The sequence below is a fragment of the Sorex araneus genome, chromosome 2 (genome assembly GCF_027595985.1).
Source record: "Sorex araneus isolate mSorAra2 chromosome 2, mSorAra2.pri, whole genome shotgun sequence".
NCBI lineage: Eukaryota > Metazoa > Chordata > Mammalia > Eulipotyphla > Soricidae > Sorex > Sorex araneus.
In genome coordinates this window covers 240,063,424-240,083,950 of record NC_073303.1, presented here as the reverse complement: position 1 = coordinate 240,083,950, position 20,527 = coordinate 240,063,424, and the positions used below count along the sequence as shown (strand labels likewise).

Sequence of the window (20,527 nt, the reverse complement as noted above, 5' to 3'; positions counted from 1 at the left end):
CTCGGAAGCGCCAGAGACCGGAAGTAGTGGGAAAGTGACTGAAGATGACGTCACGAGGGGCCTCCTCGACCAATCGGCTGCAGCCGTGGACCCCGCGAAATCCCAATGAGCTACTGTCTTGCTGGAGAGTTGGGCCTGGGGGGGGGGGGGGCGGAAGCGACTTTGGAAGGCTGGAAGCAGCTGAGATGGGGGTGAAGCTAGAGGTTTTTCGGGTCAGTGAACCCCAGGGCTGGGAGAGGGCGGGCAGGGAGGCTGGATTGGAGGGCGTCTTGGTGGCCCAGAGGAGGAGACCTAAAAGGGGGGGGGAGGTCAAAGAGAGAGCACTCCTGGAGAAGAAGGTGCAGAGATTGGAGCGGGACCTGGCGGGGCGGAGGGGTGCTAGCTGAAGAAGAGAGGGGCGATGGAGCGGGGGAGGGGGAAAAACTTTAGTCTCTGGGGGAACCCTTGGGCTTGAGATGGGTGTCATCAGCAGGGAATCTTAAATCCTCGGATTTAGAGAGGAATATGAAAAATGATTTCTCCCGTGTTTGGGAGGATCCCTCGTGGATCTGACTTGGAGGGATTGCATTGATGGTATTGTCATTGATTGCATTGATTGTCATTGATTACAGTAGAAAGCCGAGGGTGTGGTGCAGAAGGAAGGGAGCATTTTGAGAAGGACTTGGAAGGGGCTTTCGGGAGCAAGGTCTCTTGGATTGCACCAGAAATAGATTTTGTTTCAGCGGGTGCTGGGGGTGTGTGGCGGGGAGATCATACGCTGCAGGCTGTGAGACCCGGGTCCTCCTGCATGCCAGGCCTGCTCGCCAGCCCACTGAGCTCTCTCTGGCTCCAGAGAATAAACTCGAACACATCCAAGAGAGCTCTGGGGTTCCTGGTAAGGAGGCCCCCACGGAGGTGTTTGGGGGTTCCTGGTGGTTGGGCCTACACGTGGAGGTGAGGGATGGAGCCCTTAAGTTCTGCTTATCCCACCGCTTGCCCTTCCAGATGGTTCTCTACCTCACCTTCCCCGTGGCCATGTTCTGGGTTGCCAATCAGGCTGAATGGTTTGAACAGGACGTCATACAGCGCAAGGTGGGTGCGGGTACCCTTGGAGGGTCTGGGGGATGAAGGATCCAGGCCTGGGGGCGCCTGGGGAGCCCAGTAGATCCCCCCCAGGTCAGGCTTCAGGACGTGCCTGGAGCTGCGACTTTGTCCCCACAGAGAGAGCTGTGGCCTCCTGAGACAGAAGAGCATGTAAGTGACACCCTGCTCCTGCCACCAGAGGTATCCATGGCGGGGAGGGGTCCCCGTGCCAATATTGGCCCCAGCTGCAGCCAGGGACCTGAGAGCCCAGGGTTTAATTTCCAGGAAACGCTGTCTGGCCCATGACACTGAGCTTGCTTCTTCTTGATCCTGGTTCTTTTGGGAGGGGCGGCGTAGGAGAGATTGGGAACCACACCTGGCAGAGCTCAGGGTCACTCCTGGTGGAGCTCAGGGCACCCTACGCGGTCCCAGGGATTCTGGGAGGGGCCACCGCATGCAAGTCAAGTACTTTTCCTGCTGACCCATCTCTCAGGCTGCGAGCAGGCCCTGATTCTAACCAGCCTAGGCGTTTCTGTGCTCTGGCCATCCAACTCAGCTGGGAAGCTGGGAATTGGGGGGGCTAGGGTGGAGGAAGAGAGATCCGGGCCCTGAGCTCTGTGTGTGTGTGTGTGTGTGTGTGTGTGTGTGTGTGTGTGTGTGTGTGTGTGTGTGTGTGTGGCTTGTGTGTGTGTGGCTTGTGTATTGTGTATGTGTGGTCCGTCAATCCCCACCCTCTACTGTCTTTCCTTCCTACCACCTGCCCCACGCATAGCGCCGAGAGGTGGAAGAGTTTAAGACGCGGCTTCGGAAACAGCGGGAGGAGAAGCTCCTTCGGGCGGCCCAGCACAGCTCCTGAGGCCCTCGGTCTGCCCACCTGCCCACCCACCTGTCACGAAGTCACGCGCCAAATAATACACGTTCAGTTTCCTCGGTTCCTTGTCCTCAAGCCGTCCTTTATTATCTGCCTGTAGGAGAAGCCGGTTGGGGGGGACGGGGCCCGCCCAGCTTCCTCAGGCCCTTCAGGGGCCTTGGGTCTGGGGCTGGGGACTGCTGTTTCGACGGAAGCTGAGTGCCATCGGGTCCTGAGGCACAAGCAGGGGTTGGGGGCTCAGGGTCCCAGGGCGCTTCTGCATTTTGTCCTGTGGAGGAAAGGCAGGTGAGGGAGAGTGAGGTTAAGTAGGGATGGGGGGGGGGAGTTGAGTGCTCGTCCTTTCTCCTCCATCCCAGCCCCTCTTTTTCATGAAGAGGTGGGGGCTTGGGTCACACCCTGCAGTGCTCAGGGATGACCCCCTAGCTCTGCTTTCAATTACTCCTGGTGGTGTTTGGGGGACCCAATGGCATGTGCAAGGTAGGCCATGTGCAAGGCAAGTGCCCTCCCCACTGGACTATCTTTCCAGCCTCCGATTTTTTAATTTTCACAATTTTTTTTGGGGGGGGGGACCATACCCACTCAGTACTCATGGCTTACTCCTGGCTCTGAGTCAGGAATCCATTCTCGAGAAGCTTGAGGGACCTGATGGGATGCTGGGGATCTAACCCGGATTGGCTACATGCAAGACCAGCGCCCTCCCGCTGGACTGTCGCTCTAGCCCCAGCCCTCAGTGTTTCAGCTCCTCAGCCTTGACAGCAGCCTTTGGGGATGTCTCGAGGATCTCCCCAAAGTCTTTTTTTTTTCTTTCTGGGTCATACCCAGTGATGCTCATGGGTTATTTCTGGTGGTGCTTGCGGGACCCTATGGGATGCCAGGGATTGAACCAGGTTGGCTGTGCGCAAGGCAAATGCCCTCCCTGCTGTACCATTGTTCCAGACTCCCCCGCAAAGTCTTGGTGAGCAGCTACAGGTGCATTTTGCATCCGTGTGGGTTGGGGGTGGGGTGCGTGTCCTCCTGGAATGGGGACAGGGTCACTCACCCCGGACAGGGGCTGATCTCTGGCCCTAGCTGGAGTCTTCAGCCTCAGTTCTGACATTCACACATCCCCCTGCCTGACCTGGGCAGCCCCATCCAGGCTGCTGTGTCCCCCCGTTCCTCACTCAGGTGCCATATCGAGCAGAACCCTGCGGCCAGGGGGTCCCCAGGATGGGGCGCTGATGGAGGTGGGAGGGGGGTGGCGGGAAGGCACCCACCTTAGGGCCCACAGGCTGGAAGCCGGGCAGGGCGCTGATAGTCACGCGCTGATCGTCCATGCGACGGCCCTGGGTACTGGCCAACATGTCCATGAGATTGTCCATCTCGGGTGCAGGGCCACGCTCTGTTCCGGGGGCTGGCATGAGGGGGTGGAGTGTGCAGGTGGGCACAGACTCAGATTCCAGACCTGTCCTGCCGACCCACCCCTGCCAACTGGAGCTCCCATCTAGCCTCTTTATCCCCAGTCACTTCACCCAAGAAGCTCATGGGTCACTCTCCGGCCCTTTGCCCCCTCCCAACCTTCAGCACCCCCCAAGGCCACTCAAAGGCTCAGACGTTCAGTTTTTTTTTGGGGGGGGTCACACCCTGCAATGCACAGGGGTTACTCCTGGCTCTGCACTCAGGAATGACTCCTGGGGGTGCTCAGGGACGCTGAGAATATGGGACGCTTGTTATCAAACCTGGGTCGGCCGTGCTATATGGCCCTACCCGCTGTGCTATCGCTCCAGCCCCTCAGACGTTCTGGTTTAATGGGGGTCCCTTCCGAGTGCTACTCCCAGGAAACTCCAAATGCCCGAGGAACCCGCATCTCCCCATGCAAAGCCTGAGCTCCCACCCTATGGCTCATCATTGTGGCTCCAGACTCTCATCGCGGGTCAACCCGTTCACCCCCCCACCCACGCCCCTCACACCCACCCCCTGTCCGTGCTCACAGCTCTCGGGGCTCTGGCCCGGCTCGGCCTGCAGCTGGCATCGCTGCTCCTCCATGCGGCCGCCCTGCACGTGGCTGACCAGGTCGAAGAAGCCCTCCTGGTCCGGGGCGCCCGCCTGGGGACACACAACACCCCGTAGGTCCCACCAGCATCCCTCCCCCTCCTCAGCGCGGGGGTCCGCCCTCCCCGCGCCCCAGCCTGCCTCCACCGCTCCCTCCGTTCTCACCATAGACCCTTCCGCTCGGCTCGGCTGAGCTGCTACAAATGAGGCCGGCGGCTCCTTCCCCGTCCCCCCCCCCCCCCCCGGCTGACGTGGTCCCCCCTCGTGGGAGAGGCTGCGGAGGCGGGGAGGGGGGTGCAGGGGGAGCCGTGTCCTACTTCTGGGCCAGATGGGAGGATTGCCTGGGGGCGGGGTCACCCCTAAATCCTCGCACCAGCCCCCACCCCCCAGCACCTCCCCCGGGGTCCACCCTATCAGCCCTGACCTCTGTCCGAGCGGCGGCGCCGAGCGCACGAACCCCCTTTCCCAGGGGCACCTCCGCAGGCAGCAACTGGGTCAGGGGTCCTGGGAGACCCGCTAGCTAATTAGGTGTCCCACAAACGAGTTTGCCTCGGCTTTGGCGGCCTCCCCAGGAGTTGGGGGGGATGAGTGGGTGGGGCCTGTTTATGGAGCGCCCCCACCCCTGTCCCAGGCTGGCCGGCTCCGATTCATCCTTGTCACTACAGGAGGGGGTTGTCCCCCTGGACATCCTTATCCCAGTCTCATCCATGACTCCACTGGCCTCTGCTCTGGCTTTGAGCCTGAGAAAGCTTTTTTTTGGGGGGGGTTGAGTTGGGTTTTGGGGGGGTCACACCTGGTGGTGTTCGAGGCTTCCCTCTGGGTCTGCACTCAGGGATCACTCCTGGCGGTGCTATGGGGGCCCTATGGGATGCCAGGGATGGAACCGGGGTCGGCCGCGTGCAAGGCAAACGCCCGCCCCACTGTCCTATCGCAGTCCCCCTGAGAAAGCTTTTTAAAGGAGGGGGAGGGGAAGCAGGAAATACCCTCCAGGCCCGGATGCTGGGCTCCCGCTCATGCGCTCCCACCCAGCCTTAAGCCCCATCAAGATAATCCACATAGTTGTTCAGTGGCTGGATGCCAGGGACTGGGGCGGGGAGAGGTCGGGGTGCGGGGGCGGGGGGGCACAGTAGGCTGGGGAGGGCAGGTCACTGCACAGTGGGTGCAGGCCAGAGCGGGCCCACCCTGGACCAGAGCGATAGGACAGTGGGGAGGGTTTGATCCCCCAGAATCCCATATAGGCCCCCAGGTACTGCCAGGAGTAATTCCTGAAGGCAGAGGAAGGAGAAACCTCTGAGTACCCCTGAGCTTCCGAATGGGCCTCCCCAGTTCCTGTCATAGGGTAGTGGAAGGAAGAGATGGACACCCCTGGATCACAGAGGACCCCCCATCTCACCCCCCAGCCAGCTCCAGGGCTGTCTCTCTGGACCCCCTTTTATCTCTTCACTGCCCCCCCCCACAACCTGCAGACCCTCAAGCTGGGATTTGCTGTCTCCCCGTCACCAAGATGAACTGTCTCTGAGAGGTCACCTGGGGGGGTGGGCAGGACGGAGGGGAGCCCATGTCCTTGGGCTGTGCGGCTGGTTAAGCCACTGCCCCAGGATTTTTTTTTATGGGTCACACCTGACAATGCAGAGGGGTTACTCCTGGCTCTGCACTCAGGAATCACCCCTGGCGGTGCTCAGAGGACCATATGGGATGCTGGGAATCGAACCTGGGTCAGCTGCATGCAAGGCAAACACCCTACCCGCTGTACTATTGCTCCAGCCCCGCCCGGGGATTTTTTTTTTATGCTTTTTATTTTTTTAATGGCTGTCATAATTCCTGGAACCTGCTGGAAAGCCCTGGAGCCAGCCTACCCTGAATCCCAGGCTTCCTGTACCTCACTGTCAATCTTTCCAGAACACGGAATCGGGACTTCAGTGGGGATCCTTGGGAGTATTTCAATAAACCCCTTCCCCCTTCCGGCCTGATTCTTTTTTTTGGGGGGGGGGGTGTGCGGTCACAGCTGGTGATGCTCAGGGTTTACTCCTGGCTCTGCGCTCAGGAATTACTGCTGATTATCCTGACCATTCGAACCAATGGGATCGAACCCAGGGCAGCCGTGTGCAAGGCAAATGCCCTCCCCACTGGGCTATTTCTCTGGCCCCAACAGCTTGGTACTTCTCTTACTAGAGACTTCTTTTTTCCTTTTTGGGTCACACGCGGCAATGCTCAGGGGTTCCTTCTGGCTCTGCACTCAGGAATTACCCCTGGTGGTGTTCAAGGGACCACGTGGGATGCCAGGGATCCAACCCGGGTTGGCTGCGTGCAAGGCAAACACTCTACCCTCTGTGCTATCGCTCCAGCCTCAGTAGCGACTTTTTCTTTCTTTTTTTTTGGGGGGGGGTACACCCGGCGATGCACAGGGGTCACTCCTGGCTCTGCACTCAGGAACTACTCCTGGCGGTGCTTAGGGGACCATATGGGATGCTGGGATTCAAACCCGGGTCAGCCGCGTGCAAGGCAAACGCCCTACCCTCTGTGCTTTTGCTCCAGCCCCAGCGACTGTTTCTTTTCATGAGCCTATTTCTGGTCTTCATTCCTCTCCAGAGCAGCTTTCCTTAACGATATGGAGGTGGGTATCACTGGGGGTGTGGACAGGCACTCCCTGTACCTCCAGGATACCTTTCTGGAACCCAAACAAGTGTCTTCAAGAGATGAACAGGCCATATGCAGCATCTTGGTCCCCAAGCAACTGTCCCCTTGGAAGAAGGGACCCACGTCCACATGTCCCCCCCACAAATAATGAATGCCAACCTGGTACCACCCTGCTCCTTCCTCCAGTGATCTCGTTTCCCAGGGGATTTCCCTAACTGGGAGGGGGATAGAACCCCCACATCCACCTATGAGTGTGGGATCTTCGTCTGGCCTAGGGGCGGGTAGCCCTGCGTGGTCTTTGGCTTGTAGCTCTGAACTGGGACGCGGACCAACACTTGGTTCCTAGGGGACCTGACCTCCAGCATAACATCCTCTGAAACATTTTCTCTGCTCCTGTTTATGTGTTCTGAGAGGCTCGACTTAGCTTTTGCTTTTTTTTTTTTTTTTTTTTTTGCTTTTTGGGTCACACCCGGCGATGCACAGGGGGTACTCCTGGCTCTGCACTCAGGAATTACCCCTGGTGGTGCTCGGGGGACCATATGGGATGCTGAGAATCGAACCCAGGTCAGCTGCATGCAAGGCAAACGCCCTACCCGCTATGCTATTGTTCCAACCCCTCGACTTAGCTTTTTGAGGGGGGATCCAGTTGGCCCCAGAAAAGCAAGAATGACTGGTCCCCTCATAAAGGAGGAGGTGGGGGGATAGCAGGTACCCCCCGGGGTCAGGCTGGGGTGCTAAAGGTGACTTCAGCTTCTTGGGGCCTCCCAGGCGCCCTTCCTCTGGCCTCTTGTCATTCTACTTCTGAAATTTTTTTTTTTTTTTTTGCTTTTTGGGTCACACCCAGCAATGCTCAGGGGTTACTCCTGGCTCTGTACTCAGGAATTACTCCTGTTGGTGCTTGGGGAACCATATGAGATGCTGGGAATCGAACCTGGGTTGGTCGAGTGCAGGGCAAACGCCCTACCTGCTGTGCTATCACTCCAGCCCTCTGCCCCCTAAATCTTGATCTGGGGAGTGCAGAGACCTCTGCCTCCCAGCTAAAAGACAAAACCAGCACCGGTGTGTCTTTATAGATAGTGGGGCCTTTGCTTCCACGTCTGGTCTTATTCTTAGAAACTTATTAAATTTTGTTTTATTTTGGGGCCATCCCTGACGATGCTCAGGGGTTATTCCTGGCTCTGCACTCAGGAATTACTCCTGGAGATGCTCGGGGGACCTTGTGGGATGCCGGGGATCCAATCCAGGTTGGTCTGTGCAAGGCAAGCACCCTCCCTGCTGTACTATCGCTCTGGCACATCTCTTTACTAAAAAAAAAAATTCTTTTTGGTTTTGGGGTCATCCCTGGTTGTGTTCGCAGCTGATTCCTGCCTCTGTGCTCAGAGAACACTTCCTGCGGCCTCAGGGGAACATATGGGGTGTCAGGGATTCAACCCAAGTCATTCTTGTGAAAGGCAAGTGCCTTACCTCCTGTACTTTCTCTCCAGCGCCCAAAGCATAAGCATTTTGTTGTTTGGGGGCCACACCTGTGCTCAGGGCTTATTCTGGGGATCAATCCTGAGGACAAGGGGGACCCTATGCAGTGCTGGGGATTGAAATTTGGTTAGTCGCATGTAAGGCGAGTGCCCCACCTGCTGTACTATCTCCCAAAGCATAAGCGTTCTTCCCCGTCATTGACTCCAGCTTCAAATCTCAGTAGATCTGCAAGTCACACAGCTTTGTGTACTCGGGGAACCCCCTGAGCCTGGGGGTCACTGTCAGCCCCGCACACCCCGTCTCTGGAGCCTGGGGGGGAGAATGGGCCATACCTTAGCCGATTGGCTCAGCCCGACCCTCTCTCAGGCCTCTCGAGTTGATCAAATATTGCCCAAGCCTATAAATTCTTGGGGACAGAAGGTAAGTGGGTCACGGGTTTGTGGCTTCCCTCATTCTTAGCGGGGTGGAGACACAGCGCACCCCCAGACGTGGGACAACTTGGGGCAGGAGCTGGCATGCAGAGCGCCCCGCGATCTCGCCTTTCTCTCAGGACACAAGCAGGGGGAGTGTGTCTTCGGCGGAGTCGAGCAGTGAAGGGTGCATTCCGCCCGCATTCCGCCCTGCCCAGCCTTGCTGGGGCCCCTCGGGGGCCCGCGGGGCGGGGCCAGGTGCGCGGGGCAGGGGCGGGGCCCGAGGGGGCGGGGCCCACGTGGCTGACGCATCGGCCACGCCCCCACCTTGAGCCAAACCCGGAAGTGGCGGCGGCGCCCCTGGGGAAGATGGCGCCCTCTGGGCTGAAGGCGGTGGTGGGGGAAAGTGAGTGTCACCCCCCGGACCGGGCTGTCGCGTCTCCCCGTGGACACGGGAGGGCAAGGGGCGCGCGGATTCTGGGATCCGGGCGGGGAGTCGGGGGGCTGGTGGAGTTGTCGATCACCTGGTCCTCGAAGGGGCGGGCTGAAGGACGTGATCCCCGCGTTGGTCATCGCTGGGCTCAGGGGAGTGGGGGGTGGGGGATACCCCAAGGGGATCAGACTGGGCAGGGGTGGCCCGGGCGAGTGGAACCGGACTCCTGGGCCTCCCCAAGACTCCGGCCTTCTTGGACGTCTAGACGCCCTTGCTCTGGGAGCTTGCAAAACTCGGGGGGGTTCGTGGCTTGGGTTCCGGGGCTGCGGCTGGGGCATCCCCCCTACCGGTCCCGGTCGGAGCCCGGCGGGCCCGGGAACCGCGCGAGCTCGGGGGGCGTGTCCCCGCGCCGGTTCACATCCAGGGGGCCCCCCTCCTCAACCTCCGCCTTGCACCTTGCAGAGACGCAGCCCGGAGCAAGGGGAGGACCCCCAGGGGATCCAGGCCCCATGGGTTCTTGGGGGGCTGGGTGGAAGTCGCCTCCTTCCCCCACCTCCAAGAGTTCCGGCCACGGCTGCTGCTTCTTCCGCCCTGGCGGTCCAGATAACAGTGGACATGACCATGTGGCAGGCGGGGCCACCCCGCTCTATCCCCCTTTCTTCTCTATCCGTTCTCTGGGCAGTGCAGAGTGCGGCTTAAACCTCAGGCACCCCAACTTAAAAACAAGAAACCCTCCATACGGGGCTTCCCTGGACCCGGGAAGACCAGGGACTCCATTTGACAGATGAGGAGACTGAGGCCACCGTCCGGCATGGATGGCCTCAGGACAGACCACCAGAGGCCTGGATTCTCGTCCAGGGGGAATCAGGGGGCCTGGTGGAAACCTAGGGGGAGCTGGAGATGGAGAGCCTGGCTTTGAGGCAAACCCTGCTGTCCACTTTTTTCATCCTTCTAAAACAATGAGTTTTTTTTTGTTTTTTGCTTTTTGGGCCACACCTGGCGATGCACAGGGGTTACTCCTGGCTCTGCATCCAGGAATTACTATTACTCCTGGAGGTGCTCAGGGGACCATATATGGGATGCTGGGAATCCAACCTGGGTCGGCCGCGTGCAATGCAAAGGGCTCTACCTGCTGTGCTATCTCTCCAGCCCCAATGTGTTTTTTTTTTTTTTTCATTTTGGTTTTTTGCTTTTTGGTTTTTTGGTGGGGGGCAGATTCCCCATTGGTGCTCAGGGGCTCTGGGGGACCAGGCAATGCTGGTCTGGGACCCAGAAACCTCTCTAGCCCTAGAATCTCATAGATCTGCTGACTTAAGCCCCAGGCACTCAGCCGCTACAAAGCTGAAACTGTTGTGTGCACCCGGTTCCTTGGCTGTAACTTGCTTGAGGGTGGGATGGGTGGAGACCAGGAACTGCTCAGCGAAATTAGTGAAGGAGTAACCTAGAGTGCAGACCCCCAAGGCTTGGGGACGTGTGTGCAGTAAGGAATCACAAGATCCAGAGGCTTGGCGGCAGTGCCTGTACACCCCAGGGCACATTTCACATTCAGGACTAAGGGAAAGTTGGAGGGGGGGCAGGGGGGCTCCCTGAGCGACAGCACAGTGGGGAGGGCATTTGCCTTACACGGGCAGACCTGGGTTCAATCCGCGGCATCCCATATGATCCCCCGAGCACCGCCAGGAGTAATTCCTGAGTGCAGAGCCAGGAGCATCGACGGGTGTGACCCAAAAAAGCAATAAAAACAAAAATAAAAAATTGGGGACATTGTGTGTATGTGCGAGCGCGCGTGTGCCTGCGTGCGCCCCCCCCCCCAGCACGCCAGGGGATCCAGCCTTCTTCCTGAGCCCATCCCCCCCTTCCCCACAGAAATTCTGAGCGGTGTCATTCGGAGCGTCAAAAAGGATGGGGAATGGAAGGTAGGGAGCGGGGAGACCCTGGAGAACTCACCCAAAATAGTGGCTGGGGCGCGGAGTGTGGAGGAGGGTGTGGATGGGCTCTTGGGGCCGCCCTCCCCTCCTCCCCATGGGCTCCTGCGCCCGCCGCCCTGCCCCCTCCCCTCAGGCCTCTGTCCATGTACCAACTCCTCCGCTAGGTGCTCATCATGGACCACCCGAGCATGCGCATTTTGTCCTCCTGCTGCAAGATGTCGGACATCCTGGCGGAGGGCATCACCAGTGAGTACAGACACCCCCACCCCCACCCAATCCTTGCACCATCCTGTGAAGACTCCTGTGTGGACCCCCTAGTGTCCAAGATAGCCCAGAGCGGGTGGCCCAGTCGGCTCCATTGCCTACACGTGCACCCCACATGTGCCCCCTTCAGGAGCCCGTGTCCGCGGCTGTGGCGCCCCATGACCATCTCCCCCTCCAGGTGGACAGTGTGGGAGCGCCCAGAGGGCGGGGCTTCCTTTTTTTTTTCTCCAATCCTGGCGGTGCTGGGGGTGGGGCGGGGCGGCAACCCTATGGGATGCCTAGGATCGAACCCGGGTTGGCCGCATGCAAGGCAAACACCCTTCCAGCTGTGCTATTGCTCTGGCCTTCAGAGCGTGGGGACTTGCTAGAGGAGTCCCACGGACCCGGGAGAGAGCCACCGTGACTGTGGTTCTGAGCTGTGTGGCCTGTGGGGGTGTCCGGGAGGGCAGCCGGCCACTCCCTCATGGGGTCCAGCTCCCCAAAGCTGAGGCTGCTGCCCTCTCCCCCGCCCCTTTCCCCTCCCCTCCCTCCATCCCTGGTAGTCGTTGAGGATATCAACAAGCGGCGTGAGCCCATCCCCAGCCTGGAAGCCATCTACCTGCTGAGCCCCACCGAGAAGGTACCTGTCTGAGTGTGCTGTGTATGCGTGGGCGCTTCCATGTGGGATTGTGTGCATGGACGTGCATGCTTCCATGAATGCAGGCGTGTGCATGCTTAGATGCATGTGTATCGCAGGCCCGTGCACTCATGTGTTTGCACTCACACACCTTCACGTGCATTGTGTGCATGTGTGTGGGCATGTTTCCATGAATGCACGTGTGTGCCTATGTGGGGAGATCAATAGGGACCTGAAGGCCCTGTAGGGCTGAGGGGGGGGGGTAGTGGGCCCAGGTGAGATCTGGAAAGTGTCCTGCATCCCACAGTCCGTGCAGGCCCTGATTGCAGACTTCCGGGGGACCCCGACTTTCACCTACAAGGCAGCACACATCTTCTTCACTGACAGTGAGTGAGGAGCAGAGTACCTGGGGGAGGGAGGGGGTGTATTGAGATCTGCTCTAGGTGAGGGGGGCCTGACACCTCTTCTCGCTTCTCCCAGCTTGCCCAGAGCCCCTGTTCTCTGAGCTGGGCCGCTCCCGCCTAGCGAAGGTGGTGAAGACGCTGAAGGAGATCCACCTGGCGTTTCTCCCTTACGAGGCCCAGGTAGGGCCCAGCCTGGTCCCTGGGAGGCAGTTGGTGTCTCCGCACCTGAGGATCTGTGCCACCGGCAGCCTGCAGGGGGCAGCACCGAGCAGGCCTCCCGCACTTAGCCCTGAAGGTTATGGGGGGGGAAGTGGCAGGAGAGTGGGTTCTCCCTGACCTCAGGGAGAGATAGAGGCTAGCCAGGCTGGCTCCAGAGAAGCCCCCACCCTGGGAGAAGGGGGTGCATGCGCCCCTCACTCTGCACTCCTTGCCCCCTCGCAGGTGTTTTCCCTGGACGTCCCCCACAGCACGTACAACCTCTACTGCCCCTTCCGGGCCGGGGAGCGCGCACGACAGCTTGAGGCCCTGGCCCAGCAGATCGCCACACTGTGTGCCACGCTGCAGGAGTACCCATCTATCCGCTACCGCAAGTGGGGACCCCGCCCCCTTCCTGCTACCCTCTCCCTCCTCCCCTTAACCCCATCTGTGACCCCCCGTCCCCCCGCCCCCGTTGCCCTCACCGGCCGCCCACCCTGGAGAGTGCCTCCCGCCATGTCTGAATCTCCACTCATCCACCCCTAGAGGCCCAGAGGACACCGCGCAGCTGGCCCATGCCGTCCTGGCCAAGCTCAACGCCTTCAAGGCCGATACTCCAAGTCTGGGCGAGGTGAAAGGGATGGCCCCGGGGTGCGCAGGCAGGTAGGGGTGAGGCTTCCTGGGGTCTCCCTGCTCATTCCCCATCTGCCGCCTCCAGGGTCCTGAGAAAACCCGCTCCCAGCTGCTGATCATGGACCGGGCAGCCGACCCTGTGACCCCACTCTTGCACGAGCTCACGTTTCAGGCCATGGCCTACGACCTGCTGGACATTGAGCAGGACACATACAAGTGGGTGACCTCAGTACCTGTCCCTCCATCTTCCCGACCCGACCCTCCTTACACCTCTTCCTGGTACCCTGACATCCCCCTCCCCCAACTCCCTCCCCAGGTACGAGACCACGGGGCTGAGTGAGACCCGGGAGAAGGCAGTGCTGCTGGATGAGGACGATGACCTTTGGGTGGAGCTGCGGCACATGCACATCGCGGACGTGTCCAAGTACGTGCTCTGCCCTCCAGACCACGCCCACAAGCCCCGCCCACGAGACACAACAAAGCCCCGCCCACAAAGCTCCACCCCACAAGCCAGGCCCGAGGCCACGCCCCTAGAAAGGCCACGCCCTATTCCCCACGCCCTTCTCCCCAGGGCCTGGGCAGCCACTTGGCCTCGGGCTCTGGACCAGCATCCCCAACATCTCGTGCACTCCGGGTCTCTTCCCCTGGGCACCCCCTTTCTCCGCCTGCAGGATTCGCTCCACCGCCCGGCACCTAGGCCCAGCCTCCAACCTCACCTTCCCTTTCAAACCCTCCCTGGCAGGAAGGTCACGGAGCTTCTGAAGACTTTCTGTGAGAGCAAGAGGCTGACCACCGACAAGGTAGGGGGTGGGGCCTGGGGTGCACAGAGCAGCGTGGGAGAAGAGGCCCCCTCCCCTGCTCGCCTCCGCCCAGAGCAGGACCCTGACTGTGGCCTTAACTGCACCCTGGCTCCCAGGCCAACATCAAAGACCTGTCCCACATTCTGAAGAAGATGCCGCAGTACCAGAAGGAGCTGAACAAGGTGAGCGGGCCCTGGGGGGCCTGCCCTGCCCGCCTCCCTGAAGCCCACCCATGCCTGACTCAAGGTTGGTTCTCTGGTCCCCCTATTTGCAGTATTCTACACATCTCCATTTAGCTGACGACTGCATGAAGCGCTTCAAGGGAACTGTGGAGAAGTTGTGCAGCGTGGAGCAGGTAGGGTAACCTGTCGCGGGGGTACCTGGGCAGATAAGGTCCTACAGTGAGAGGCCTGGGATGGAGAGGTTCCTGTTGAGGGGCAGTCCAGAGGGAGACCTGGGGGCGGGGTTTAGAGGGAGACCTGGGGGTGTGGCTTTGAGGGGCAGGGTTTGGGGGAGACCGGGGGTGTGGCCTTGAGCAGGGTCTGGAGGGTGACCTGAAGGTGTGGCCTTGAGCAGGGTCTGGAGGGCGACCTGGGGGTGTGGCCTTGAGGGGCGGGGTCTGGAAGGAAACCTGGGGGTGTTGCCTCGAGGGGCGTGGTCTGGAGGAAGACCTGGGGGTGTGGCCTTGAGGGGCGGGGTCTGGAAGGAAACCTGGTGGTGTGGCCTTGAGGGGCGTGGTCTGGAAGGAAACCTGGGGGGTGTCGCCTCGAGGGGCGTGGTCTGGAGGAAGACCTGGGATGTGGCCTTGAGGGGCGGGGTTTGGAGGAAGACCTGGGGATGTGCCCTTGAGGAGCAGGCTCTGGAAGGAGACCTGAGTGGGTTGTGGTCAGTGAGGGCAGTCTCTGAAACCCCAGGACCTGGATAAGGGCTGGGTTTGCGCGGAGCAAGAATGGGTGAGAGGACCTGGCGGTCTGTGGGCAGGGTGAACCCTTCCTAGCCCGGGTGTGTCCCTGCCCTTCCTGGCACCATGGGGCTGATGGGCCCGCTGGACCCCCATGCCCACAGGACTTGGCCATGGGCTCGGACGCGGAGGGCGAGAAGATCAAGGACGCCATGAAGCTGATCGTGCCCGTGCTGCTGGATGCGGCGGTGCCGGCCTACGACAAGATCCGGGTCCTGCTGCTCTACATCCTTCTCCGGAACGGTGGGTGGGGCGGGGCGGGGGGGGCGTCACCGGGAACCCCACCCCCCAGTTCTCTTGTCCATGTCAGCCGGTTCACCGACCCTCAGATTCCCCTCTGCATGACCCTGTCACCCCTGCTGACACAGACACCCCCAAACCTCTAGCTCCCCCAAACTTGGCCCCCTCGCCTCCTTCCAGATGACCCCACAGCCTAGCCCTGTGGGGGTCCCTGTCTAGAGTTCTCTCTTCAGCACCTCCCCATGGGGCTGCATCCTGGGGCACCCCCAGACGGTGGGGCTCCCCCCACCTCCTTCTCCGTGCCGCCCCACGTGCAGGTGTGAGCGAGGAGAACCTGACCAAGCTGATCCAGCATGCCAATGTCCAGGCCCACAGCAGCCTCATCCGGAACCTGGAGCAGCTGGGGGCCACTGTCACCAACCCAGGGGTACGCGGGGAGACCGTGGGGCCCGCGCTGCTAACCCGGGGGGCGAGGAGTAGGAGGAGGTCGCGGTGGAACCACCATGGTGGGGGCGGAGGGCAGAGTGGGGGGTGGCAGCAGCACCACGTTGGGTTAGGGCCGTCACCCCCTGGGGTCTTGGGGGCCCCCGCACCCCAACTGGCACACCCAGCAGCTTCCTCTGCTCAGTTGCTCCTGTCTCTCTGCCCCCCACCCCCACCTCCCCGGCTCTCTTATGACCCCATGCCCCTGTCTGTCTCCTGCTCCCCCCACTCCGGGTCTCTGTACCCTCACTCTGGCCCCACCCTTTCTCCCTTCCACTTTGCTCTTCGCCCTTCCCCTCCTCTCCCTTGCCCTCCCCTCTTCTCCCCTTCCCTCTCCTTTCCCCTCCCCTCCTCTCCCCTCTCCTCCCCTTCTCTACCCTTCCCTCTCTCTCCCTTTCCCTCCTCTTCCCTCCCCTTCTCCTTCCTTTTCCCTCCTTCCCCCTCCACTCTCCTCTCCTCCTCCCTCCTCTTCTTTTCCCTCCCTTCCTCTCCCCTCCCTTCCTCCTTGTTGTTCCACTCCTCTCCTCTCTGCTCTCCCCTCCCATCTCCTTCCCACTCTCTTACCCTCTCTTCTTCTCCTCTTCTGTCTCCCCACCTCTCCCCTCCCTCCTTTCCCCTCTCCTGTGCTCCTTCCTCCTCTCTCTTCCTCTCCCTCCCTCCTCCCTTCTTTCTCCTTTAGTCCTCCCTTCTCTCCCCTCCCCTTCTCCTCTCTCCCATCTCTCCCCTCTCCTCTTCCCTCCTCTCCCTTTCCCTCCTCCCTTCCTCTCCCTGCTCCTGTTTGCTTTCTCTCTCTTCTCTCTGCCCTCCCCTCCACTCCCCTCCTCCCTGTTGCCTTTCATTTCCCTTTCCCTTTCTCCATCTGTATCTGCATGCGCCCCCCTTGTCCCCAAAGCCAGAGAAGCGCCCCCCTCCAGCCCCAGCCAGGACCTACCCCCTGCCCAGCCTCCCCACGGCCCCTCCGTGCCCCCTCCCCCTAGGGCCCGGCGAGCCCCAGCCGACTGGAGCGGAGGGAGCGTCTGGAGCCCACCTACCAGCTGTCCCGCTGGACCCCGGTCGTCAAGGACGTGATGGAGGTGCTGTGTGTGTGTGGGGGGGTGTTGGTCATGGACGCCAGACCCGAGCACCCCTAGCCTGCCTTCCCACAGCTGAGCCTTCCCTGCTCACGGCGCTAAACCTCCCCGTGGGCATCAGTGTGCTTGGGGGGCAGAGGGGGACCACACCAGGTGCCACCTAGAGAATTGGGGCTTGGAAGGAGCCTCTTTTCTCTCCGGCCCCTGAGTCTTTCCCATCCCCCAACCCCTTTGCCCCTCCTGGCCCCGCCTTGCCCCTCCCTATCCCGGACATCAGGGGCATGGCCACTGGACAGCAGGCCAGGGGCGTCCTCCTGCCCCTCCCATGAGCCCCCCCCACCGTGGTCCTCTCCCCCAGCCCTGGGATGTCTGGTGCCTGGGCCCGCCCCCACTCTCATCTGCCAGCTCCCCATGTCCCTCTCCCCCAGGCCTGAGATGTCTGGGTGCCTGGGTCATTAGGCGCTGACGGTGACCCCAAAGCTCTGAGGGCTCACTCTGGGGGGACCCCGGGAGGTGAATGGGATGGGTTTGGTTCCACCTTTTCATTTGGGGCCACACTCAGTGAGTTCGGGACACAGTGCTTGGGGCTTGCCCTGGCAGTTCTGGGGCTGCGACAGGGGTCCCCCAACCCCCCCTTCTTGAGGGAGGCCCCGGGCTGGTGGGTGAGGGGGGTGCACCTGGGATTCCGGGAGGCTGGAGATGGTGACTCCACAGAGGGTCCCCAAGGGGCAGGGAGGCAGTTTAGACGGTGACCTCGGCAGGGAACACAGGGCTGGCGTCCCGGGTCTGTGGCCTCCCCCCAGCCTCCGTGTGGACCCCCAGGATGCCATTGAGGACCGCCTGGACCGCAAGCTGTGGCCCTTCGTGTCAGACCCCGCCCCCACCGCCAGCTCCCAGGCTGCAGTCAGGTGAGGGCCTCGCCCCGCGCCGCCCCTCCCCCACGGCAGGGTCTGTGTTGAGGGCCGGGGTGAGGGGGGAGTGGAGTGGCCCTCCTGACCCCTGCCCACCTGACCACCCCAGTGCCCGCTTCGGCCACTGGCACAAGAATAAGGCGGGCATAGAGGCGCGAGCCGGACCGAGGCTCATCCTGTACGTGCTGGGCGGAGTGACCATGTCGGAGATGCGGGCTGCCTACGAAGTGACCAGAGCCACCGAGGGCAAGTGGGAGGTGCTTATTGGTGAGTAGCCCCCCTCAGGGCTGGAGCGATAGCACAGCGGGTAGGGCGTTTGCCTTGCACGCGGCCAACCCGAGTTTGATTCCTCCACCCCTCTCGGAGAGCCCAGCAAGCTACCAAGAGTATCCTGCCCACACAGCAGAGCCTGGCAAGCTACCCGTGGCGTATTCGATATGCCAAAAACAGTAACATCAAGTCTCACTATGGAGACGTTACTGGTGCCTGCTCGAGCAAATCGATGAACAATGGGACGACAGCTACAGCCCCCCTCAAGGGGGAAGCCCTTAGGGCTGGAACTCCAGGTGCTCAGACGAATGGGAACTGAATAACCTGAACCCCCAGAGTCAGCACCTTCTCTTGTTTTCGGTTTGGAGGACCACACCCAGCGATGCTCAGGGGTTCCTCCTGGCTCTGCACTCAGGAATCACTCCTGGCGGTGCTGTGGAGACCCTGTGGGATGCCGGGGACCAAACCTGGGCAGGCTGCATGCAAGGCAAATGCCTCCCCGCTGGACTATCACTTGGGTCCCCCAAGAACCAGCAACTTCTGCAGGGCTTGAGTGTGGGGCTCCCAGGAGAGGGAGGGCTGGGATTCTGTGTCTTGAGGGGCTGGGCCAGGGGCTCCGGATTGTTTTTTGTTTTTCTTTTTCTTCATTTGTTTTTTGCCACAGCCGGCAGTGCTCAGGGGTTACTCCTGGCGGGGCTCGGGGGTCTATATGGGGGATGGAATCGGGCTGACTGCATCCCAGGCAAGCGCCCTACCTGCTATACTCTGGCTTCGACCCCGGAGTCCTGAATTTGTATTTTTTTGTGTGTGTGGACACACCCAGCAGTGCTCAGAAGTAACTCCTGGTGGTGCTTGGGGGGGCCATATGGGATGCCAAGGATTGAACCCGGGTTGGCTAGGTGCAAGGCAAACACTCTCCCTCCATTTCCTTGGTTTTCTAAGGCTCTAGGCCTTCCAGTGGGATCAGGAACCGACTGGGGGGCGGGGGGTGATTTGTGTGGGGAGGAGGGTAGGGGAGAGGCGAGAGTGTCAGCGACACCCCTCCAACCCCCAACCGTACCCTCCTGCCCAGGCTCCTCACACATCCTCACCCCGACCCGCTTCCTGGATGACCTCAAGATGCTGGACCAGAAGCTGGAGGACATTCCTCTGCCCTGACCACCCCCCCACCCCCGCCCCCACCAAACACCAAGCTCCCTAGCCATTTGTGCCGCCTCTCCATTCCAGAGAAATAAACTCCCTTCTCTGCACCAGCCAACCCACTTTCTTTCCCAAGGAGCCCTCCCAGCCCCTCCTTTTGGCCTCAAGGCCAGCTTCCCCACTCACCTCTTCATCCTGCTTGAACACCTCCTGCCCTCATTACCTCCTGCCCCCCCTTTCCCACATCCCAAGGGACCCGGAGGGGCCTGGAGCCATGCTAGGTGCGCTCTAGGGCGGAGCCTGTGCCTGCGTGGCCCCGCCCACCCAAACCACGCACACCCACAAAGCCACGCCCATGCAGAACCACGCCCCGTCAGGGCCACGCCTTATCAAAGACCACGCCCACCTCAGGCCCTGCCTCTGTTCATCCTTTTTCACCCCGATGAGAAAAGGATGGGGTGAAAAAGGATGGCTCCTCATTCCCTCCGTGCAGGCCTGGATCCTGTGCCTCCTCCATTGGAACCGGAAATCTCCCCCAGCCTCTTGTCTCCTCTTGATAAAGGACCCCAGGCTTAGCTCAAGGCCCAACCCCCAGTTACTTTGATTAGCCGGAATGAAGGCTGTAGAGATTCTCTGGCCAAATTCGGTGCTAGGTCTTCAACCCTGCATTGGTGTTTTGTGTGAGCGGGGTAGGGCCACCCCTTCTGGGTTAAAACGGGGTGTGGTAGGAGAAGCACGTGAGGGATAAGGACACCCAGGACCCATCAGCAGATGCTGCGCTGACAACCCAGCTGTCTTCACCTGGATCTGGCCGCCACCGGATATTCACAGCGCCCTGGGCGACCTTGGGGGCCTCGGTTTGGGCTTCTATATCAGAACTCCCACCAGGTGACACCACCAAACCCCTGCGTTTGTAAATTATTATCATTATTATTGTTATTGTAATCGCCGGAAATACCTGGTTGCTGCTTACAATGCAGGCAAGTGTGTGAGTCACCACACACACACAAACTATAATAAACTAGAAGTGGATCTCTGTGCAAGTAAGATGGATATGGTGGGGGGACCTTTATCAGATACATGGTCACCCTGACAGTCGCTTGAACGGATCTTGTGGAAGCCATCTGGGCACTCAAGGAAGGCTTCCTGGAGGAAGTGAAACTTGTACTGAGTACGAAGATGAAGCGTTTGGGAAGGGAGTTGGTGGTGGTGTGGAGGGTCTAATTCAGAGGTTCTACTAGGGTCTTGGTGACACCTCCACACAAAGCCAGATAGATGCCTGGATGGGGGGATTTTTTTTTTGAGGGGGTCTACCCATAACTGGTGAAAACAGCTCAGGGGCTGTTTCTGGCACTGCTCAGGAGTGACCCTTGACAGTGCTCAGGGGGCCGCTTGTAGTGCTGGCGATTCCTATTAGGGTCCAGCTTCAAACACTGCCTGCAAAGACGATACAGAAATCATCCCTTCTGTATGATTTCTGTGGCCAGGGAGTGGGGTCGTTTTGTTTTCCTCTTTTGTTTTGGGAGCCACACTCGACCGTGCTCAGGGCTTCCTCCTTGCTCTGCATTCAGGGATCACTCCTGGCGGTGCTCAGGGGACCATATAGCGGGGCGAGGATCAAACCCAGGTTGACCATTGCAAGACTAGCGCCTCCTGCGCTGTGCTAGTTCGACTTCTGTCCCGGGAAAAGCCCAGGAA

The 20,527-nt window shown here is 60.5% G+C and overlaps 3 protein-coding genes across 5 annotated transcripts; 2 read left to right on the top strand and 1 right to left on the bottom strand.

Moving 5' to 3' along the window:
- The first annotated feature begins 70 nt into the window (after positions 1-70).
- LOC101556911 (protein PET100 homolog, mitochondrial) lies at positions 71-1,994 on the top strand. 2 transcript variants are annotated; one of them, XM_055125102.1, is made up of 5 exons: positions 95-212; positions 723-874; positions 985-1,071; positions 1,201-1,233; positions 1,835-1,994. In XM_055125102.1, exons 2-5 carry the CDS (start codon positions 788-790, stop codon positions 1,916-1,918), a joined length of 291 nt encoding a protein of 96 aa, XP_054981077.1. In that variant the 5' UTR covers positions 95-212; positions 723-787; the 3' UTR covers positions 1,919-1,994. The 2 variants fall into 2 exon arrangements, with proteins under 2 accessions (XP_054981078.1, XP_054981077.1); XM_055125103.1 differs by lacking the exon at positions 723-874 and having other exon boundaries at positions 71-212.
- PCP2 (Purkinje cell protein 2) lies at positions 1,994-4,543 on the bottom strand. Its single transcript, XM_055125099.1, has 4 exons — positions 4,127-4,543; positions 3,901-4,015; positions 3,187-3,323; positions 1,994-2,201 (listed from the first exon to the last, which is right to left on the bottom strand). Exons 1-4 carry the CDS (start codon positions 4,127-4,129, stop codon positions 2,082-2,084), a joined length of 375 nt encoding a protein of 124 aa, XP_054981074.1. The 5' UTR covers positions 4,130-4,543; the 3' UTR covers positions 1,994-2,081.
- Positions 4,544-8,833: 4,290 nt separating this feature from the next.
- STXBP2 (syntaxin binding protein 2) lies at positions 8,834-19,865 on the top strand. Of its 2 annotated transcripts, XM_004614778.2 has the most exons (19): positions 8,837-8,887; positions 10,781-10,830; positions 11,007-11,088; positions 11,649-11,725; positions 12,030-12,108; positions 12,203-12,306; positions 12,568-12,716; positions 12,868-12,952; positions 13,040-13,170; positions 13,271-13,378; positions 13,697-13,754; positions 13,871-13,936; positions 14,029-14,109; positions 14,820-14,958; positions 15,273-15,382; positions 16,416-16,511; positions 17,331-17,416; positions 17,529-17,686; positions 18,762-19,865. In XM_004614778.2, the coding sequence occupies exons 1-19, from the start codon at positions 8,851-8,853 to the stop codon at positions 18,845-18,847; spliced, it is 1,782 nt and encodes a 593-aa protein (XP_004614835.1). In that variant the 5' UTR covers positions 8,837-8,850; the 3' UTR covers positions 18,848-19,865. The 2 variants fall into 2 exon arrangements, with proteins under 2 accessions (XP_054981031.1, XP_004614835.1); XM_055125056.1 differs by lacking the exon at positions 10,781-10,830 and having other exon boundaries at positions 8,834-8,887.
- The last annotated feature ends 662 nt before the right edge of the window (positions 19,866-20,527 follow it).